The 16,599-nt window shown below is 45.9% G+C and overlaps 5 protein-coding genes across 5 annotated transcripts; all 5 read left to right on the top strand.

Moving 5' to 3' along the window:
• Window positions 1-4,470: 4,470 nt before the first annotated feature.
• Window positions 4,471-5,694, top strand: Z519_12394 (uncharacterized protein; the record flags this gene model as incomplete). Its single annotated transcript, XM_016770100.1, has 1 exon — window positions 4,471-5,694. The coding sequence occupies one exon, from the start codon at window positions 4,471-4,473 to the stop codon at window positions 5,692-5,694; it is 1,224 nt and encodes a 407-aa protein (XP_016613598.1).
• Window positions 5,695-7,062: 1,368 nt separating this feature from the next.
• On the top strand, window positions 7,063-7,752 carry Z519_12393 (uncharacterized protein; the record flags this gene model as incomplete). Its single annotated transcript, XM_016770099.1, has 2 exons — window positions 7,063-7,293; window positions 7,609-7,752. The coding sequence occupies 2 exons, from the start codon at window positions 7,063-7,065 to the stop codon at window positions 7,750-7,752; spliced, it is 375 nt and encodes a 124-aa protein (XP_016613597.1).
• A 2,247-nt stretch (window positions 7,753-9,999) lies between these two features.
• Z519_12392 (uncharacterized protein) lies at window positions 10,000-11,127 on the top strand (the record flags this gene model as incomplete). Its single annotated transcript, XM_016770098.1, has 2 exons — window positions 10,000-10,776; window positions 11,002-11,127. 2 exons carry the CDS (start codon window positions 10,000-10,002, stop codon window positions 11,125-11,127), a joined length of 903 nt encoding a protein of 300 aa, XP_016613596.1.
• Window positions 11,128-11,163: 36 nt separating this feature from the next.
• On the top strand, window positions 11,164-12,258 carry Z519_12391 (uncharacterized protein; the record flags this gene model as incomplete). Its single annotated transcript, XM_016770097.1, has 2 exons — window positions 11,164-11,974; window positions 12,125-12,258. 2 exons carry the CDS (start codon window positions 11,164-11,166, stop codon window positions 12,256-12,258), a joined length of 945 nt encoding a protein of 314 aa, XP_016613595.1.
• Window positions 12,259-12,315: 57 nt separating this feature from the next.
• Window positions 12,316-14,831, top strand: Z519_12390 (uncharacterized protein; the record flags this gene model as incomplete). The annotated part of the gene is made up of 2 exons (XM_016770096.1): window positions 12,316-13,921; window positions 14,143-14,831. 2 exons carry the CDS (start codon window positions 12,316-12,318, stop codon window positions 14,829-14,831), a joined length of 2,295 nt encoding a protein of 764 aa, XP_016613594.1.
• Window positions 14,832-16,599: the final 1,768 nt, after the last annotated feature.

Below are 16,599 nucleotides of genomic sequence, written 5' to 3'. Positions count from 1 at the left end.
TTCATTAGCTCGTCTATAGCGTAATAATTCATTTATTAGCTCATCTATAGCGTAATAATTTATTCATTAGCTCGTCTATAGCGTAATAATTTATTTATTAGCTTATCTATAGCGTAATAATTTATTTATTAGCTCGTCTATAGTAACGCTAGTCTCTTTATAGATTCTAACTTTAGTAACTTAGTTAAATAATAATATATCTCTTCACCGCTTTAGTTCTAAAATACTATATCTCGAAGACTTATTATTCTAGTAGAAGATCTCTTAGTGATGAAGTCTTCTCGAGCCCTTAAACGTAGTAGATCACTATCGATAAATAATACTATAGATTCTTCTATTTAGCGTAAACGAGAATAAGATCGTCTTCGATAGCGAAGACTTCGATAACGACGATAGTAAGAGAAAGCTTAAGTATATTAAGTATCTAATTAACGACGTATTAAGTCTCTCATTAAGTAACTATTTAAGTTTCTAGAATCTAAGCTAACCTCCCCGACCGTAGAATTACGACTAGAGAGTTATAACTTTATTCGTAACGTCGAAGATATTATACGATAACTTACTATTCTTAATATTAATAAGTATTATACACTCTATACTAATTCTAGTTAGCTACGTTAATCTTATCTTTCTTATAGATAATATTATCTCTATACTATAACGTTTATCTCTTAATAATACTAAATAAAGAGCTATACTATCTTAATCATCTCTTTTTTAAAGTTAAGAGAAAGGTTAAGACTATTAACGAATTTAGAATTCCCTCGCTACACTATATCGTCGGCCGTAGATATCTTCTCTTCATTAACGATAGATTCATCACTATTTTATCTCTCCTCGCCTATAATCTAGCGAATTATAATCGTTAAGTTATCTCTCTCTCGTCTCTATTATCTCTATATTCTCCGTACTTCCTTACGTTCACCGATTAACTACTTAGCTTTCTCTATATTCTCGGAGTAATAAAGATTCTATATTATAATTCCGATTCGACTAGAATAATAATCGTAATAAGAAGAATTATAATATTAAAAGATTAGTCGTAGAGACTATTTCTCGAATCGATATATTAAGTTACACTTCTTCTAAGAGAGCTCTCTCTATATAAATATCTCGTCTTTTAACGATATTCTTAATATTAATATATACGCCTATTAAAATCTTCTCTTCTCTTTACTCTATTAGAATAGCGACGCCGAATATTCTCTATAATTCTAACGATCTAAATAATTTTAACTATATCTTTAGCTTTAATATTTTTATTAATCTAACTAATTTCGATAATATCGAGATACTAGAATCGACGAAGAAAAAGAAGAAAGATAAAGAGAAGAAAGATAAAGAGAAGAAAGATAAAGAAAAGAAAGATAAAGAGAAGAAAGATAAAGAGAAGAAAGATAAAGAGAAGAATAATCTACACTATAATAGTGAAGATAGTAAGAGAGATAATAATAATTAAGACTAAATTTTATTTACGATATAGAAGCTCCTCTCTTAGTATTATTTAGACGATTATTACGGCTATACGCTCGAGAAGTATATTTATCTTAAATAAGAGTATAAGAATCTAGTGAAAGACTAGGCGTATTACGATCTCTTCTCGTACTTCTTACGAGTTAACTTTCTCTTTATATTACGGCTAAATCACGATATCGATTAATTACTAACACTAAATTAAGCTAGGGCGAATTTTACTTCTTCGATAGTATAATGAGAAGAAATAATATATAGTATAAGTATCGATTATCTCTATCTACGTTATATTTATCTTTATACGTATATAACTTCATCGACGGACTCTAAGATATTCTTTAATGTTAATAGTTTTCTAGGCTTTACTATATTTCTCGTCTTTACCCGTAAAAGATTAAATATCGAGCTCGCGCCTTAGATTCGGAAAAATATAACGGCTAATATCTATATTACGACTATAATATATTATAAGTTATCGACATAAGAGAATTATTATAAACTTAGCTAGGAAGATTATAAGTTAGTACGTTCTCGCGCTATTTAGACTCTCTTACGTAATATTTCTTACTTCTTCGCCGCTCGACTTTTCGACGCTTAGAATATCGAGATATACTTTCTCTTTCTCTATATCCCGATCGATGATCGCTTTATCGATCTAATATAGTACTAACTAAAACGATAATTTAATCGAATCTTTCTTTTAGCTCTCGAGTTAATCGCACCCTCCTATATACTATAATATCTTTCCGCGTCACTTCGTTAAGCGTAGATAAACTCCGTAGCGGCGTAGATCGAGGGTCGTTAAGCGATCACTACGAGCTACTAGAGTACCTAGACGATCTACTATACTCTTTAGTTATATCTTCTTTAGCTACTATAAAGCGTCATCGTCGACTAAATCGAGATATAGAAAGAATTATAGAATTTCCGTAACTTCTAGATCTTCTTTTACGCTAAAGAAACTAAGCTAGTATTTAAGATTTAGAGTAACTTAATTATTACCGTTCTTAACGCGCTTTAATAATAATATAACTAGATTTAAAGAGTTCTACGATGAAAATATATTAATTAAGATCGGTTCTATCTTAACTTAGAGTAAAAGATTTACGTCTCTCGCTCGCTCACCGACTCTTAGATACTTAACGTACTTACTATCTATCTCTAGCGACGTTATTATCTCGAATTCTACATCGACTAGCTCTACTAAAAAGAATAGAGAACGTCGTCGTACTATAACGTCGAAGCCCGCTTCTATATATAGTCTATACTCCGTAACGCCGTCTTAGTCACTAGTGTCCCGTTAAAATGGTCGCGCCTTTATCGCGAAGGTGTCCGATATATCTAGAACTATAATTCGGTGAAGAAGGTGTTCGATATTAATAAACGAATATCTTTTAATTACGACGCGATGAAAGAGCTAGCGATAAACCCCTTAGTGAGTAGAATAGCGCGCGCCGTGGCTAGAGGCCGTTCTCGAGAGAGACGAGTCTTACGCCGAGCCTATATCTAAAGTCGATATTAAATACGAATTACTCTCTATAATAATCGACGGAAGAGCTATAATATTCGCTAGAAGGCTTACATTATCTATAAGTATATCGTCGTTATAATAAACACTCTACGTACGTAATAGCCTTTATCGACACCGGTTCGTTCTATCTAGAGTTATTCCCCGTATAATTAGATTATTCTCATCTAAATATACTTTTAGTTCCTTCGTCACTCCATACGTCTTTTATCTATTAAAGTTAAGCTATTTATAGAGATTTTTTAATAATATTAATATATAAAAATATAATTCTATTAATTTACTATCGACTCCCGTTTACCCCATCTTAATATCTCATCTCGTTACTAAGATATTAAGATTTAAAAATTAAGTATAATGAGAAATTTTTGATGTTCTTTGCCAAGAATTATTTAGGTGGGTCTATATTAAGCAGCGTGACAATTCATTCATTGGCTCGTCTACAGCGTGACAATTCATTCATTGGCTCGTCTATAGTAACGCTAGTCTCTTTATAGATTCTGGCTTTAGTAACTTAGCCGAATAATAATATATCTCTTCACCGCTTCAGTTCTAAAATACTATATCTCGAAGACTTATTATTCTAGCAGAAGATCTCTTAGTGATGGAGCCTTCTCGAGCCCTTAAACGTGGTAGACCACTATCGACAGATGACACTATAGATCCTTCCATTCAGCGTAAACGAGAACAAGATCGCCTTCGACAGCGAAGACTTCGACAACGACGACAGTAAGAGAAAGCTCAAGTGCATCAAGCACCTAATCAACGACGTATTGAGTCTCTCGTTGAGCAACCATTTGAGTTTCCAGAACCTGAGCCAACCTCCCCGGCCGTAGGATTACGACTAGAGAGTTATGACTTTATTCGTGACGTCGAAGATGCCACACGACAACTCACTGCCCTTAATATCAATGAGCATCATACACTCTATACTAATTCTAGTCAGCTACGTCAACCTCACCCTTCTCATAGGTAATATTATCCCTATACTATAACGTTTATCTCTTAATAATACTAGACAAAGAGCTACACTACCTCAACCACCTCTTTTTCGAAGTCAAGAGAAAGGCCAAGGCCATCAACGAATTCAGAATCCCCTCGCTACACCATGTCGTCGGCCGCAGACACCTTCTCTTCATCAACGGCAGATTCATCACTATTTTGTCTCTCCTCGCCCACAATCTGGCGGGCCACAATCGTCAAGTCATCTCTCCCCCGTCTCCATTACCTCTACACCCTCCGCACTTCCTTACGTTCACCGATCAACTACTCAGCTTCCTCCACATTCTCGGAGTAATAAAGATTCTATATCACAATTCCGATTCGACCAGAATAATAATCGTGATGAGAAGAATTATGACATTAAAAGATCAGTCGTAGAGACTACTTCTCGGGTCGATATATTAAGTCACACTTCTTCCGAGAGGGCTCTCTCTATGCAAATATCTCGTCTTCCAACGACATCCTCAATGTCAATATATACGCCTATCGAAACCTTCTCTCCTCTTCACTCTACTAGAATAGCGACGCCGAATATTCCCTACGATTCTAACGATCTAAATGATTTTAACTACATCTCTAGCTCTAATATTCCTATTAATCTAACTAATTCCGATAATATCGAGGTACTAGAATCGACGGAGAAAGAGGAGGAAGATGAAGAGGAGGAAGATGAAGAGAAGGAAGATGAAGAGGAGGAAGATGAAGAGGAGGAAGATGAAGAGGAGGAAGATGAAGAGGAGGAAGATGAAGAGGAGGAAGATGAAGAGGAGGATAGTCTACACTATAATAGTGAAGACAGTGAGAGAGATGATGATAATCAAGACTGGGTTCCATTTACGGTACAGAAGCTCCTCTCTCAGTATCATTTAGACGGTCATTACGGCTGTACGCCCGAGAAGCATATTCGCCTTAAACAAGAGCATGAGGATCTAGTGGGAGACCAGGCGCATCACGACCTCTCCTCGTGCTTCCCACGAGCTAACTTTCCCTCCGTATTACGGCCAGATCACGATGTCGATCAACTACTAACACCAGATCAAGCTAGAGCGGATTTTGCTCCTTCGGCAGCACAATGGGAAGAAACAATATGTGGTACGAGTATCGATCATCCCTACCCACGTTATGTCTGTCTTCATACGCATATAACTCCACCGACGGACCCTGAGATATCCTCTAATGTTGATAGTTTTCTGGGCTTTGCTACATCCCTCGCCTTTGCCCGTGAAGGATTAAATGTCGAGCTCGCGCCTCAGGTCCGGAAAAACATGACGGCTGATGTCCATATCACGACTACAACATATCATGAGCCATCGACGCAAGAGAATCATTATGAACTTAGCCAGGAAGACCATGAGTCAGTACGTCCTCGCGCTATTCAGACCCTCTTACGCGACATTCCTCACTTCTTCGCCGCTCGACTTTTCGGCGCTCGGGACATCGAGGTGTACTTTCTCTTTCCCTACATCCCGGTCGATGGTCGCTTTATCGGTCTAACACAGCACCAACTAAAACGATGGTTTAACCGAATCTTTCTCCCAGCCCTCGAGTCAATCGCACCCTCCCATATACTACAACATCTTCCCGCGTCACTCCGTCAAGCGCAGGCAAACTCCGTAGCGGCGCAGATCGAGGGCCGTCAAGCGACCACCACGAGCTACCAGAGTGCCCAGACGATCCACTATACCCTTTAGCCACACCTCCTCCAGCCACTGTGGAGCGCCATCGTCGACCGAATCGAGACACAGGAAGGATTACAGGATTTCCGTGACCCCCAGATCTTCTTTTGCGCTAAAGGAACTAAGCTAGCATTTAAGACCCAGAGTGACTCGACCACCACCGTTCTCGACGCGCTTCAACAGTGGCATGACTGGATCCAAAGAGTTCTACGGTGGGAATACATCGATCAAGATCGGTTCTACCTCGACTTGGGGCAGGAGATTTGCGTCCCTCGCCCGCCCACCGACTCTCAGACACCCGACGTACCCACCACCTATCTCTGGCGACGTTGTTGTCTCGAATCCTACATCGACTGGCTCTACCAGGAAGAACAGAGGACGCCGTCGCACCATGGCGCCGGAGCCCGCTTCTACATACAGTCCATGCTCCGTGACGCCGTCTCGGTCACCAGTGTCCCGCCAAAACGGTCGCGCCTTTATCGCGGAGGTGTCCGATACATCCAGAACTACAATTCGGTGAAGGAGGTATTCGATGTCAATAAACGAATGCCTTTTGACCACGACGCGATGGAAGAGCTGGCGGTGGACCCCTTAGTGAGTAGAACAGCGCGCGCCGTGGCCGGGGGCCGTCCTCGAGAGAGGCGAGTCTTACGCCGGGCCTATACCTAGAGTCGGTACCGAATACGAATTACTCTCCATAATAATCGGCGGAAGAGCTATGGTATTCGCCAGGAGGCTCGCATTACCTATGAGTGTGCCGTCGCCATGATGAACACCCTGCGCACGCAACAGCCTCCATCGGCACCGGTTCGTTCTATCTAGGGTCACCCCCCGTATGTTTAGACCATCCCCACCCAGACATACTTCTAGTTCCTTCGTCACCACGTCAATCGCTTCGCGTTAGGATTTGAAGTCGTTCACGCCCGAGCGACCCCAGAGGCGATAACCTGGGAGCAGACTAAGATGATGGCCATGTTTCTTCGCTGTCTCCGCTTTGCCCTAGGCGCTCGGCAACTCTCGCGGGAACCCGCTCTCTAGTATAGTCGGCGTGACCTTCCAGAAGAAGAACTACGAGGGGACGCGGCAGCGGCGGAGGGAGTGATCCCTCGCCGTCGCAGTTAGATTGGCCTGGGATTTTGCAACACCCTCCCTCGCTACGGGTACTGTTGGGTGGAACCTCGCATCGATTGGACCCGATTGGAGTTTTATGCTAATATCACTGACCTAGTCTCGTTTAGTAATCGGGCTCTATAGGGGGTGTACCTACGCCGGGGGGGATCGGTACGAGACTTCTTTGACCACGAACGGCGACTAGACCTCGCCCTTCGCCTCCTCGAAGAGAACGTACGCCATACCCCCGTGGCGAGGCGTCTCCTACAGTGGATGGCGCACATCTGCCTCGAGCAGTTTCGGATCGACACCTTGCGCTCGGTCGAGCGCGAAATTAAGCCCGAGCACGTGGAAGAGGCACTCCGAAACCCCCAGCCCTTCTACTATCAATATTTCCGTCAGATTATGTTGGACCGGCGTATCCACACAGTGACCGGCAACAAGTCCGATTTTAAAGAACCGCTTAGCCTCGTCGAGTACCTCTTTAATTGGGACGACCAGTTTGTGCGTCAGCATTAGGACCAAAAACCCTACCGTACGCTTTATCGCCGTACGTACAATCGCTTGACACATGCGCCATTCGACCGAATTGAACATCGCAGATATTTCCTGCGTATCCACGCGCGGTATCTCTTTAAATGGCATTGGCTTCTGCCATACCCTCACCGGCATGGTTTAACCCAAAAAACAAAAAACATAGGACGGATGTGGTACGCCATAGACGTTAATCGCCACGAGGTCGACGAAGTACCTCTCCCCGAGCATTTACACCGAGTCCCCCTTAGGGCGTGGCAGTGGCTCGGCTTCCGGAATAAATAGATGAACCATCGCTATCGTGCCGGGTGGCCCGCTGACCTTCCCGAGTGGATTTCATGGTCGCCCGAACAGTGGGCCGAGTGGATCGCGACACAGCAACGTCGCATTGACCAGGCGAGAGACAGTCTTGAGGAAAGCCCCGTGTAATAATACATAGACGTCGGTGGCGGAACTAAAGGGCAGAGTATTGAGAGGCTGCGCGCACATAGATACCATTAATCACTAATAGTATAGGGACTAGAAAGGAAATGAAGTGGTCTATGGATTGGATCCAATGCATGAATGTCATGGTTCACGGATTGGATCCATTCCAGAGACTACTTTAGCACGTCACCTTCGTGTCCTGCGTGATGGCCCCTATAGCCCTCATAGCATCTACGCCTTGGCCGAGAAAGGACCGCTCAACTAAGATAAAACCAGGATCATTCAATATATCCGTTTACACCACTCATATAATGGCCTCGTTCCCTTAAAACATGGGATCTTCGAGTAGAGGTGTCGTGGGAATTATGTAGTGGGCTTGGCATATGGAAATCCATACTAACCGTGTCTAGGCCCACCGGTATACCGAAAAGGGTTAGTGCTAAACCTACCGCTATCGACTTCGGAGGTCGAGGTCACCATCTCTTGTACTAGAAAGATTCTAGCTATTCTATATATTCTTGTCGTGCATTCATACATCCTCCGCCTTAAGCGTAAAGTGTCGATACTGCCATTGAACTGGGGCGAGGCTACTAGCCATGGGTATTAACTCGTACGGCGGTGGGTATAGCCTCTTCCCAACACGCACACTCAACTAGGGGAAGTCCTCTCTGTTGATAACTTAGTTGATTGTGCATTCTATGAAGGATAGTCCCCCAGGACTATGTAAGAAGAACCATAGTCTAGGGTCGGCGCCCCAGCCAATCATAACGCTATCCACCACTTCAAACTTCTCCCATTACACCATGTTTACCGACTACATTGTCTCGAGGCGCAGGGGGAGATATATATAGCTAGTCCCCAATCCAACCCATCTTGATCAGCAGAGAGACTTCGCATGTTGGTGGTCTCTGGAATGAATCCATCGGACCGCCGAAGGCTGAATACTGACGAAGTGATCTATGGAATGGATCCAATGAATTCTAAGAGGTCTAGTAGAATTCACTCTTTCCTCACATTGATAGTCAAGTGCACCCTCCTTGGCGAGTTCTGTTGTTGTTGCTCTCTCGTTCATTTTCACACTTATCTTCCTTCTCAATCACTTTTATCAACGCCATCGTTGTTGAATTTGTCCAAACCGACCCGTTTCACGCCGAAATTTGTTCCATTTCATCAAGACAATCCAACTCCAACTCTCCCTCTCCTTGGCCCGATCGTCACACTCTTTTTCGCCTCGCGAGGCCGGATCCACGTCGGCGAGCCAATCTTCGGGTGAAAGCAGATTCAAATCTGAGCGAGAGGTGAGCGATCCACCATTGGATCCATTCCATGAACCACTTACCTCTCTTCTACCCATGCCCCTAAGCCCAGTAGATTCATTCTATGAACCACTTAGCTCTCCTCTGTCTATGTCCCTAAGCTCAGTGGATCCATTCCATGAACTACTTAGCTCTCCTCTGCCCATGTCCCTAAGCTCAGTGGATTCATTCCATGAACCACTTAGCTCTTCTCTGCCCATGTCCCTAAGCTCAGTGGATCCATTCCATAGACCGTTTTACCTATCTCCTACCTAAACCGCAAGCCCGATGGATTCATTCCATAGACCACTTAACTAACCTTCTTCAGATCTACCGGTAGGCCGCTCCAACCATGGTGAGAAAGAAGAGACTAGGCTCGACTTCCATGTCACCCCCGCCGCAGAAGCGGCCTAAGCGGGATCTAGCGGTGGTGAATAAAGAACTCGAGGAAGGGAAAGACCTTACTGCCCGATTAAAGCAGGAATGGTAGAACCTCCCGCGCACCGCCTCCAATAAAGACCAGGAGGCCCGGCTTAAGCAGCAGTACCGGGACACTAAGAAGATCGTGGCTGATCTGGAGGCCGAGCGCCTGGCACTGACCCAAGCCGACCAGGCGCCGATCGAGTTCAGCGATCTATCGGATGAGTCGGACCCCCCCTAAGCAGCAGTCGAGAAACCCACAAAGGCACCTAAACCCAAGAAACGTGCGAGGCCTACTAAGTCCGCTGCACGCATTGTAGACTCCAGCGACCATGAGTCCACTGATTCGGAAACCGAGGATCGGACTGGCCCGGTGGACACTATCTCCAAGGCTGTCGCTCGATAGCGGTGTAAACAGAAGGCATTGCAAGACGCTAAGGGCGAGGATGACTTCCCCTTTGAAGACCGCGATAAGCTCGTGCGCGACCTGGCCAAACACTTCTGCGGGTACACCTGCATCGAGCCCGACCGCACTATGCAGCGCAACCAGAGCTTCCTGGCTGGGTACCTTAAGCTGAGCGACACCCACGAACTCCTACTGCTCCTCCAGCAGATGAAAGCAACTGTGACACACTTCATCACTCTCAAGAAGCAGGGCTTTGGTGTACCGGAAGTCAAGGCAAACTCGACATTTTCCTTCGACCACATCGTGAAGGAAATCTCCAAGGGCGACAAAGCTCACGCCTCCTGGCAGAAGCTCGCTGAAGTGTCAACCCGAGACCAACTAGACTTTGACAATGACCCATGCTTTGAGAAGTTCCGTGGCGCCCCCCGAACCAATAAACAGACCTTTCCCAAAGTGGCGTACGTCGCCCAAACCTACAAAATCATCAAAAGATTCCGAGCCTACTTTCCCGAATCCTTCGAGAAGGAGCAGCCCGGACAAGTGCGCTGGGGTCTGGCCACTGCCAATGACTTTCATCGCGCCTTCTCCCTGCTGCGGTATGCCATCACCTGCTATGAAAAGCAGGCCTTCCCTAAGTTCGGCAGGAAGAAACCTGCCCCTGTCCGCTACCTCACCGAGCGAGAGGTTCAACTGCTCCAGAGTGACCCATTGTCCTCTGGAAAAGAACTGGACATCCAGAACCTTAAGTCCGAGATGGCTATCTTATGGCGGGACCAGGACTTAGATAGCCTAGATGCGACTGAACGCCTAAACATAGCCGATATGAAGATCACCGAGGATACTTTAGATAAGCTGGTGGCCGATGATGACCTGCTCACTGACATGACCAAGAAGCTCTCTAAGAAGGTAAGTCAACTCCCAGCGCGGTCTCTAGAATGGATCCTCTCCCCTCTCCCCTGGCTACATCTTCCACGAACGGTCTATAGAATGGATCCACTAAGTCTCCCGCCCACTGGATCCATTCTATAGACCACCTCGCTCATCCAGAGCCATTCTCCCGTTGGATCCAATCCACGTCCCCTTCCTCCTCACTGGCTCACCGGCCCTGCTAACCATGGTTGTCTTCGGTAGCCTAAGTCCAAATCTCCCACCGGCGCCAACGTACGTGCGCCCATTGACGAAGATACCCTGAAAGTCTTCCTTCAGACCTTAATCGATCATTGCCACATTGCCCACGATGCATTTTCCACCAGCTAAGTGGGCGATGCCGCCCATTTGAGTGAGAATACCTCCATGGCTGAGCGGGTCCTTCCAGAGGAGTACCAAAGTCCCATGAAGCGCTCCATCCAGCGGATCGAGGACGAATTCTGGGACCTCCGGGCCAAAATCGCCGTGGTGTCGGCACCAGCCCCTGGATACCGAACTGCCGCACGGCTCCTGGGCATCAGTGAGGACTATAACAACCTTGGACCGGGCATCTACGTCCACCCACAACACAAAGATGATCCGGCCAAGTTCGTTCCGAAACACCACCAGGTCATTGGGACGGCCTGGCAGATGCAGATGGAGGACTCACCTCTGGGAGGTGGGATTCTGGCGGCGGACTGTGGCCTTGGTAAAACGTCCCAGTGCTACTGTCTTATCTACCATGCGGCCATGATGAAGCTCCGCATCTGGCAACAGCACCTGAATCACTGTGAGGAGGCCAAGACAGCAGGTCAACCCGAGCCACCCGCCCCCAAATTGGACTTTCGTCCCACATTTGTTGTCGCCCCGCCCACCGCACTGGACAGTTGGTACATTGAATGGCTGAAGCACTGGTGCAGTGCGAAAGAAGGGAAGGGCCTTTTGAACTTGCGCATCTTCTATGGCACCGACCGTACATTGAGCACGAATGTGGATGAGACTCTACGACAGATCATGCTTCCGTCCGATGGTAAGCTCGCCCGACGAGAAATCGAGAGAGCTTTCCCGCCTAATGACCCAATGTCCGCGTTTGGCGTTGTCTGGTGTGCATACGAAACCTATGCACAGCGCACCTTGACCAGCTGTAAGAAGTCGATGGAGGACAAGTTTCGTGCCGCCGCCGGTCAACCTGAGAAAGGTAAGCATTCCTCTTCCTAAGACTCCCCCCTTCACCCCCGGATTCCCCAGCACCTCCGTGTCATTGTGGTCCATCGCATGGATCCATTGACTGTCTCTTCTCCATTGGATCCATTCCATAGACCACCTACTCACATCCTCTCCCCTACAGATGAAGACTCTATCGCCACCATGCCCGGCGATGTTAACGATGTCACTGATGCGCAGCGCCTAGCCTTTCTCCCGACCCTCAAGGAAGTCGAGCTCAAAGAACAGGATCTTCGCAAGATTCGCAAACTCACCTAAGAACTCGAAGCCAAGCAACAGAGCGCGCTCGAGTTTGATAAGCCTAATGATGATGATATGGCTGAGAACGAAGACTACACTGTTTTCACTTCCCGGTTCGCGGGGTTATTCCACCGTGTGATTTGTGACGAGGGTCATCGGCTTAAGAATTGCAGAACCCTCAATTCGATCGCCATTGACAAGCTATATGCCCCGAAGAAGTGGGTGGTTACCGCCACTCCTATGATGAACCGAATCTTAGATTTATTGGGATACCTCTATCTCTTTTGGCAACCACAATGGGAGTCTAACCTCGACAGTCTGGACGCCTTTGTGCTCCCCTCCGATCCGGAAATGGTGTATCGCCAGTCCACACTGCTACAATGGATGACCCAGTGTGAGAAGTACCAGAAGAAGTACAAGGACTGGCCGCTGTTCCTATTCAATCCCCGCACCTTCGCTGCGCTCATCAATCGGGGTAAGCTCGACAGTGCCACCACTACCAGCCTCGTTCTTCGCCCTATTTTGTCCCGGATTCAACTTCGCTGGACCATGGCATCGCAGATCTGGTTGGACAACAGCGAGTACTATCTGCCCGGCGTCAATGTCCCCATTTTTCACATCGCCGGTGTGGAACTCCGGCCATCCCGGTGGGAGGCCAGTGAATTCGTGAAGATCTGGTCGACCTTCTCGAAACACCTGGTCAAAGGGGGCAGTGAGACCGGCAAACCCACCAAGAAACCCACCATCAGCGCCGGGGGTTTGCGTGACATGGCAATCCATCGTCATTTGTGTTTGGCCACCTTTGATATTCGGTTTAACACCTTGCTCTTGCGGCGAAAGGGACAAGGGGCCGCCCAGGCCCGGGAGTGGACTGACAACGCCGACGACCATGGGTTTAGCGACTATTTCTACGCCACGCGACCCAGCCCCTCCCTCCCGAATTACCTAGACCGCCTCGGGGCCTGCGCATATCACGCCGGGGAGTCTGTCAAGCTCCGATATTTGGCTAAGCATGTCCACATGTCCATGTTCGGAGACGAAAATGGCAACTTCAAGGGTAAAACGGTTTTCATGGTCAACTGGCCTCATACACAGTGGGGTCCCGATGCCTTCCTGTACAACCTGGGAGTCGGCTACTATGTCATCTGGCCCGACACCATAGCCGCGGAGCGGAGCTCCATTCTCGCCAAATGGAACGATCCCACCGACCCCGTCCTTTTCCTCCTGCTGAACAGCCGTTCGTCCGCCCTGGGGCTCAACATCCAAGGGGCCTGTCACAAGTTGGTCATCTTCGATATGCCCGACAACATCAACACGGTGGTCCAAATGATCGGCCGGATCCATCGGCTCGGCCAGGAGCATGTTCAGTACGTGTGGACCGTGTGTGTCCTCGGTACGTACGATCAGTGGTTGTATTCCAACGCGACAGCCAAGATGCTGGGCCAACTCGCCGGGGAGGCGCATATGGAGAATCGGGTGGTCGATGCAGAAGCCCGCGAGCGCATGCTACTGGCCACCAAGAACCTGTCCGGGCACGATGCCCATAAATTAATCAAAGACATTCGGGACTCCAGCTACATTCAGCAAGCCGAGGAGTATATTCGAAAACTCTTGGGGCAGCGTTGTTCTCGTCTTGACTGGCGCAACAAGACGTTAGAAATTCCACTCAAGAGGATCGATGGTGTATTCGCTCGAACCCCTTCCAGACGGCACTAAGCCTCGGACATCGTATCGACCCACTTCACCGCCCGGAAGCGCAATCCCATCATCAGTCTCCCTGGTAAGTTCAGTCATCGTGGTTCATGGAATGGATGCATTCCTTTCCTTCCCCCGTTGGATCCATTCCATAGACTCTCCCTCCTCTCTCCCCTCACCATACTAACTCTAACTCTTCTCATATAGATCGTGCTCCTCCGCCTCAGACACCCACTAAGCATAAAGACGGGCCGACTTTATTCATCAGTGACCCCGATTCGGCCGATGAGTTATTGCGGCGCGGTACCACCCTTAACTGGGACGAAGTGACTGCGCGGTATGACCCCGAGACCCAGAAGTTCTACCAGACCGCAACGGATAATGAGATCGATCCTAAGTCAACCTGGGTTTTTTGTCCCGAGACCGGTTACCTCATGGATCCGAACAGCCCTTTCCTGTACGACCCTAACATCGATACATGGGTAAGCCCCGAAGATGGTGAGGCCATCACCCGGGTGGCCCTCGTCCCCTGTTATAACTTCGGGTACGAAGACCCCTATCTCCCCCTCGTCCGCGCTAAAGCGAAGGCTGGTGGTGATGTCGGTTCGGCCAACGATGCCCCCCGAGATCCTTCACCGGTCGAGGGCGAGAGGAGCATAGATGGTGATGATGTCGGTCCGGCCAACGATGCGCCCCGAGAATCTTCACCGGCCGAGGGTGACATTCATATGAAAGGTGACGATCTCCGTTCGGCTAATGATACTCAACGAGATTCTTCCATGGAAGAGACTGAAATCACAGAGGAAGGAGATGATGTCGGTTTCAGTTCGCCCGAGACCACCGTCGTGGGTCCCGAGGATATAGGGATGAAGTTGGATCAGATGGAGTTGGACTAAGGCGATGATCGGTCGATAGTTCGTCCGGAGAACTTAGAGGATCCATTTACGGAGTAGTTATGGGCGGTGTTTCCTCGAGCCGAGTTAGAGTCGACAATCATCGAGCTCCTACGGCCCGAGATTTATGGCGTCGGCGATGTGGGTCTTCCCCGGTGGCAGTGGTAGCAGAGCACAGACCTATTATTCCGCTTCAGCATACGGCGCATAAATATCTTCTTCACACCTTAGGAGGTTAGGAGGTAGAGCTGCAGATCGCATTGAATTATGGGAAGGGGGGGAGGCGCTGGAGATAGAGTGTCCTTCGGTTTTACATAGAGCCTTCTAAGAGCTCCTCACTAAGCATGGAGAAATAAGCTTAAGCTCGAGAACCGAGTCTAGCGGATGGACTCGCATCCACGTCTTTCATGAATTCACCTCCAGTGACTAAAAGAGAATCGACATTCGGCCGGGTGAGCCAGCGTAACCGAGTTCCACGGGGATTATACTTCTTCACGACTTTATCTTTCTAGATATGATTATTGGTAGACCGTCTTCATCCGTCGTCCCCGGACCGGAGCCACGGCCTCGTTGAACGCACCGTGAAGCATAAAATGGATCCAATATTCTCTCGACGCTCGCGTCTATAATGGATCCACTTTATTAATCACTAGGCGAGCGTCCACAGTGATTTCTCGCCGAGATGTATACGGACCATTAGAAGTCTATATTTCTTCGCTACGCGCGACGAAGAATAATATATTAGCTAAATAGACTAATATCTCGCGTTATAGCGCGATAATATAATTCACCGTTATTCTATACGTTAGATTACATTAAGATTAAACTAATTATATATATATTAACGATATAATATAATATAAATTAGATTCTTATAAATTTATCTAAAGTTAATAATACGATCGTTAATTCTATATCGTAATAAATTATTATATTTCTCTTTAAATAGTTTTCTTTCGTTATACTTTTATTATTATCTCTCTCTTTTTATTAACTTTTTCTTATATTTTATTTTTATTTAAATATTTTACTCTCTTTTATTAGAATCGATTAAAACTCTTATTTTAATTAATTAAAATTTAAACTTAAATTAATTAAATTAATCTTAATTATTTTTTAAAGTAATTAAAGTTATCGTAATTTACGATATTAATATTCTATATCTTAGTTAATCTTTATTATAATTAAAGTTATTCTTTAATAAGTTTAAAAAATAATATTATTAATTTTTTATTCTTTATTTTATTATCTACTACTATAAATCGTTTCTTTTAACGATTAAACGAAATTTATAGTATAAAGAAGCTAATTACATAAGTATATACTTAGTACTTTTTATCGTTAAAAGAGAATTAGTTTAAATTAGAATTATACCGTCTAAAACTAAGTTTAGACTATATAAGATAAGTCGTGCGATTACTTCTATCATTATTCTGGTATATACGGGTGACCCGTACATATAGAAATACGGTCTTAGCGTTGCCCTAGGGTCTTCCGTATACGGGTGCACCGTACGCTAATAAAATTTACTTAGTCATTCCTATCTTACTTTTCTATCGAGTACTTAATACTACACTTCGTTATTTCGCCATCACCACATTAGTTTTCATCGTTTTTATAGCTATAGTTTAAAGTGTATATTTTTCCCTCTATCTAGGCGGAATTTAAAGTTATTATCGCTTCGACGAAGATCGGTAATGAGTGAAAGATCTCTACCGGCTAGATAAATTACTCCGAATACATCGCTCACATCGCTAATTCGCTAGCTATG

The sequence above is a fragment of the Cladophialophora bantiana genome (assembly GCF_000835475.1).
Source record: "Cladophialophora bantiana CBS 173.52 unplaced genomic scaffold supercont1.29, whole genome shotgun sequence".
NCBI classification, from domain to species: Eukaryota; Fungi; Ascomycota; class Eurotiomycetes; order Chaetothyriales; family Herpotrichiellaceae; genus Cladophialophora; species Cladophialophora bantiana.
Note: the sequence above shows the minus strand (reverse complement) of the source record. Positions and strands in the feature narration are given on the sequence as shown.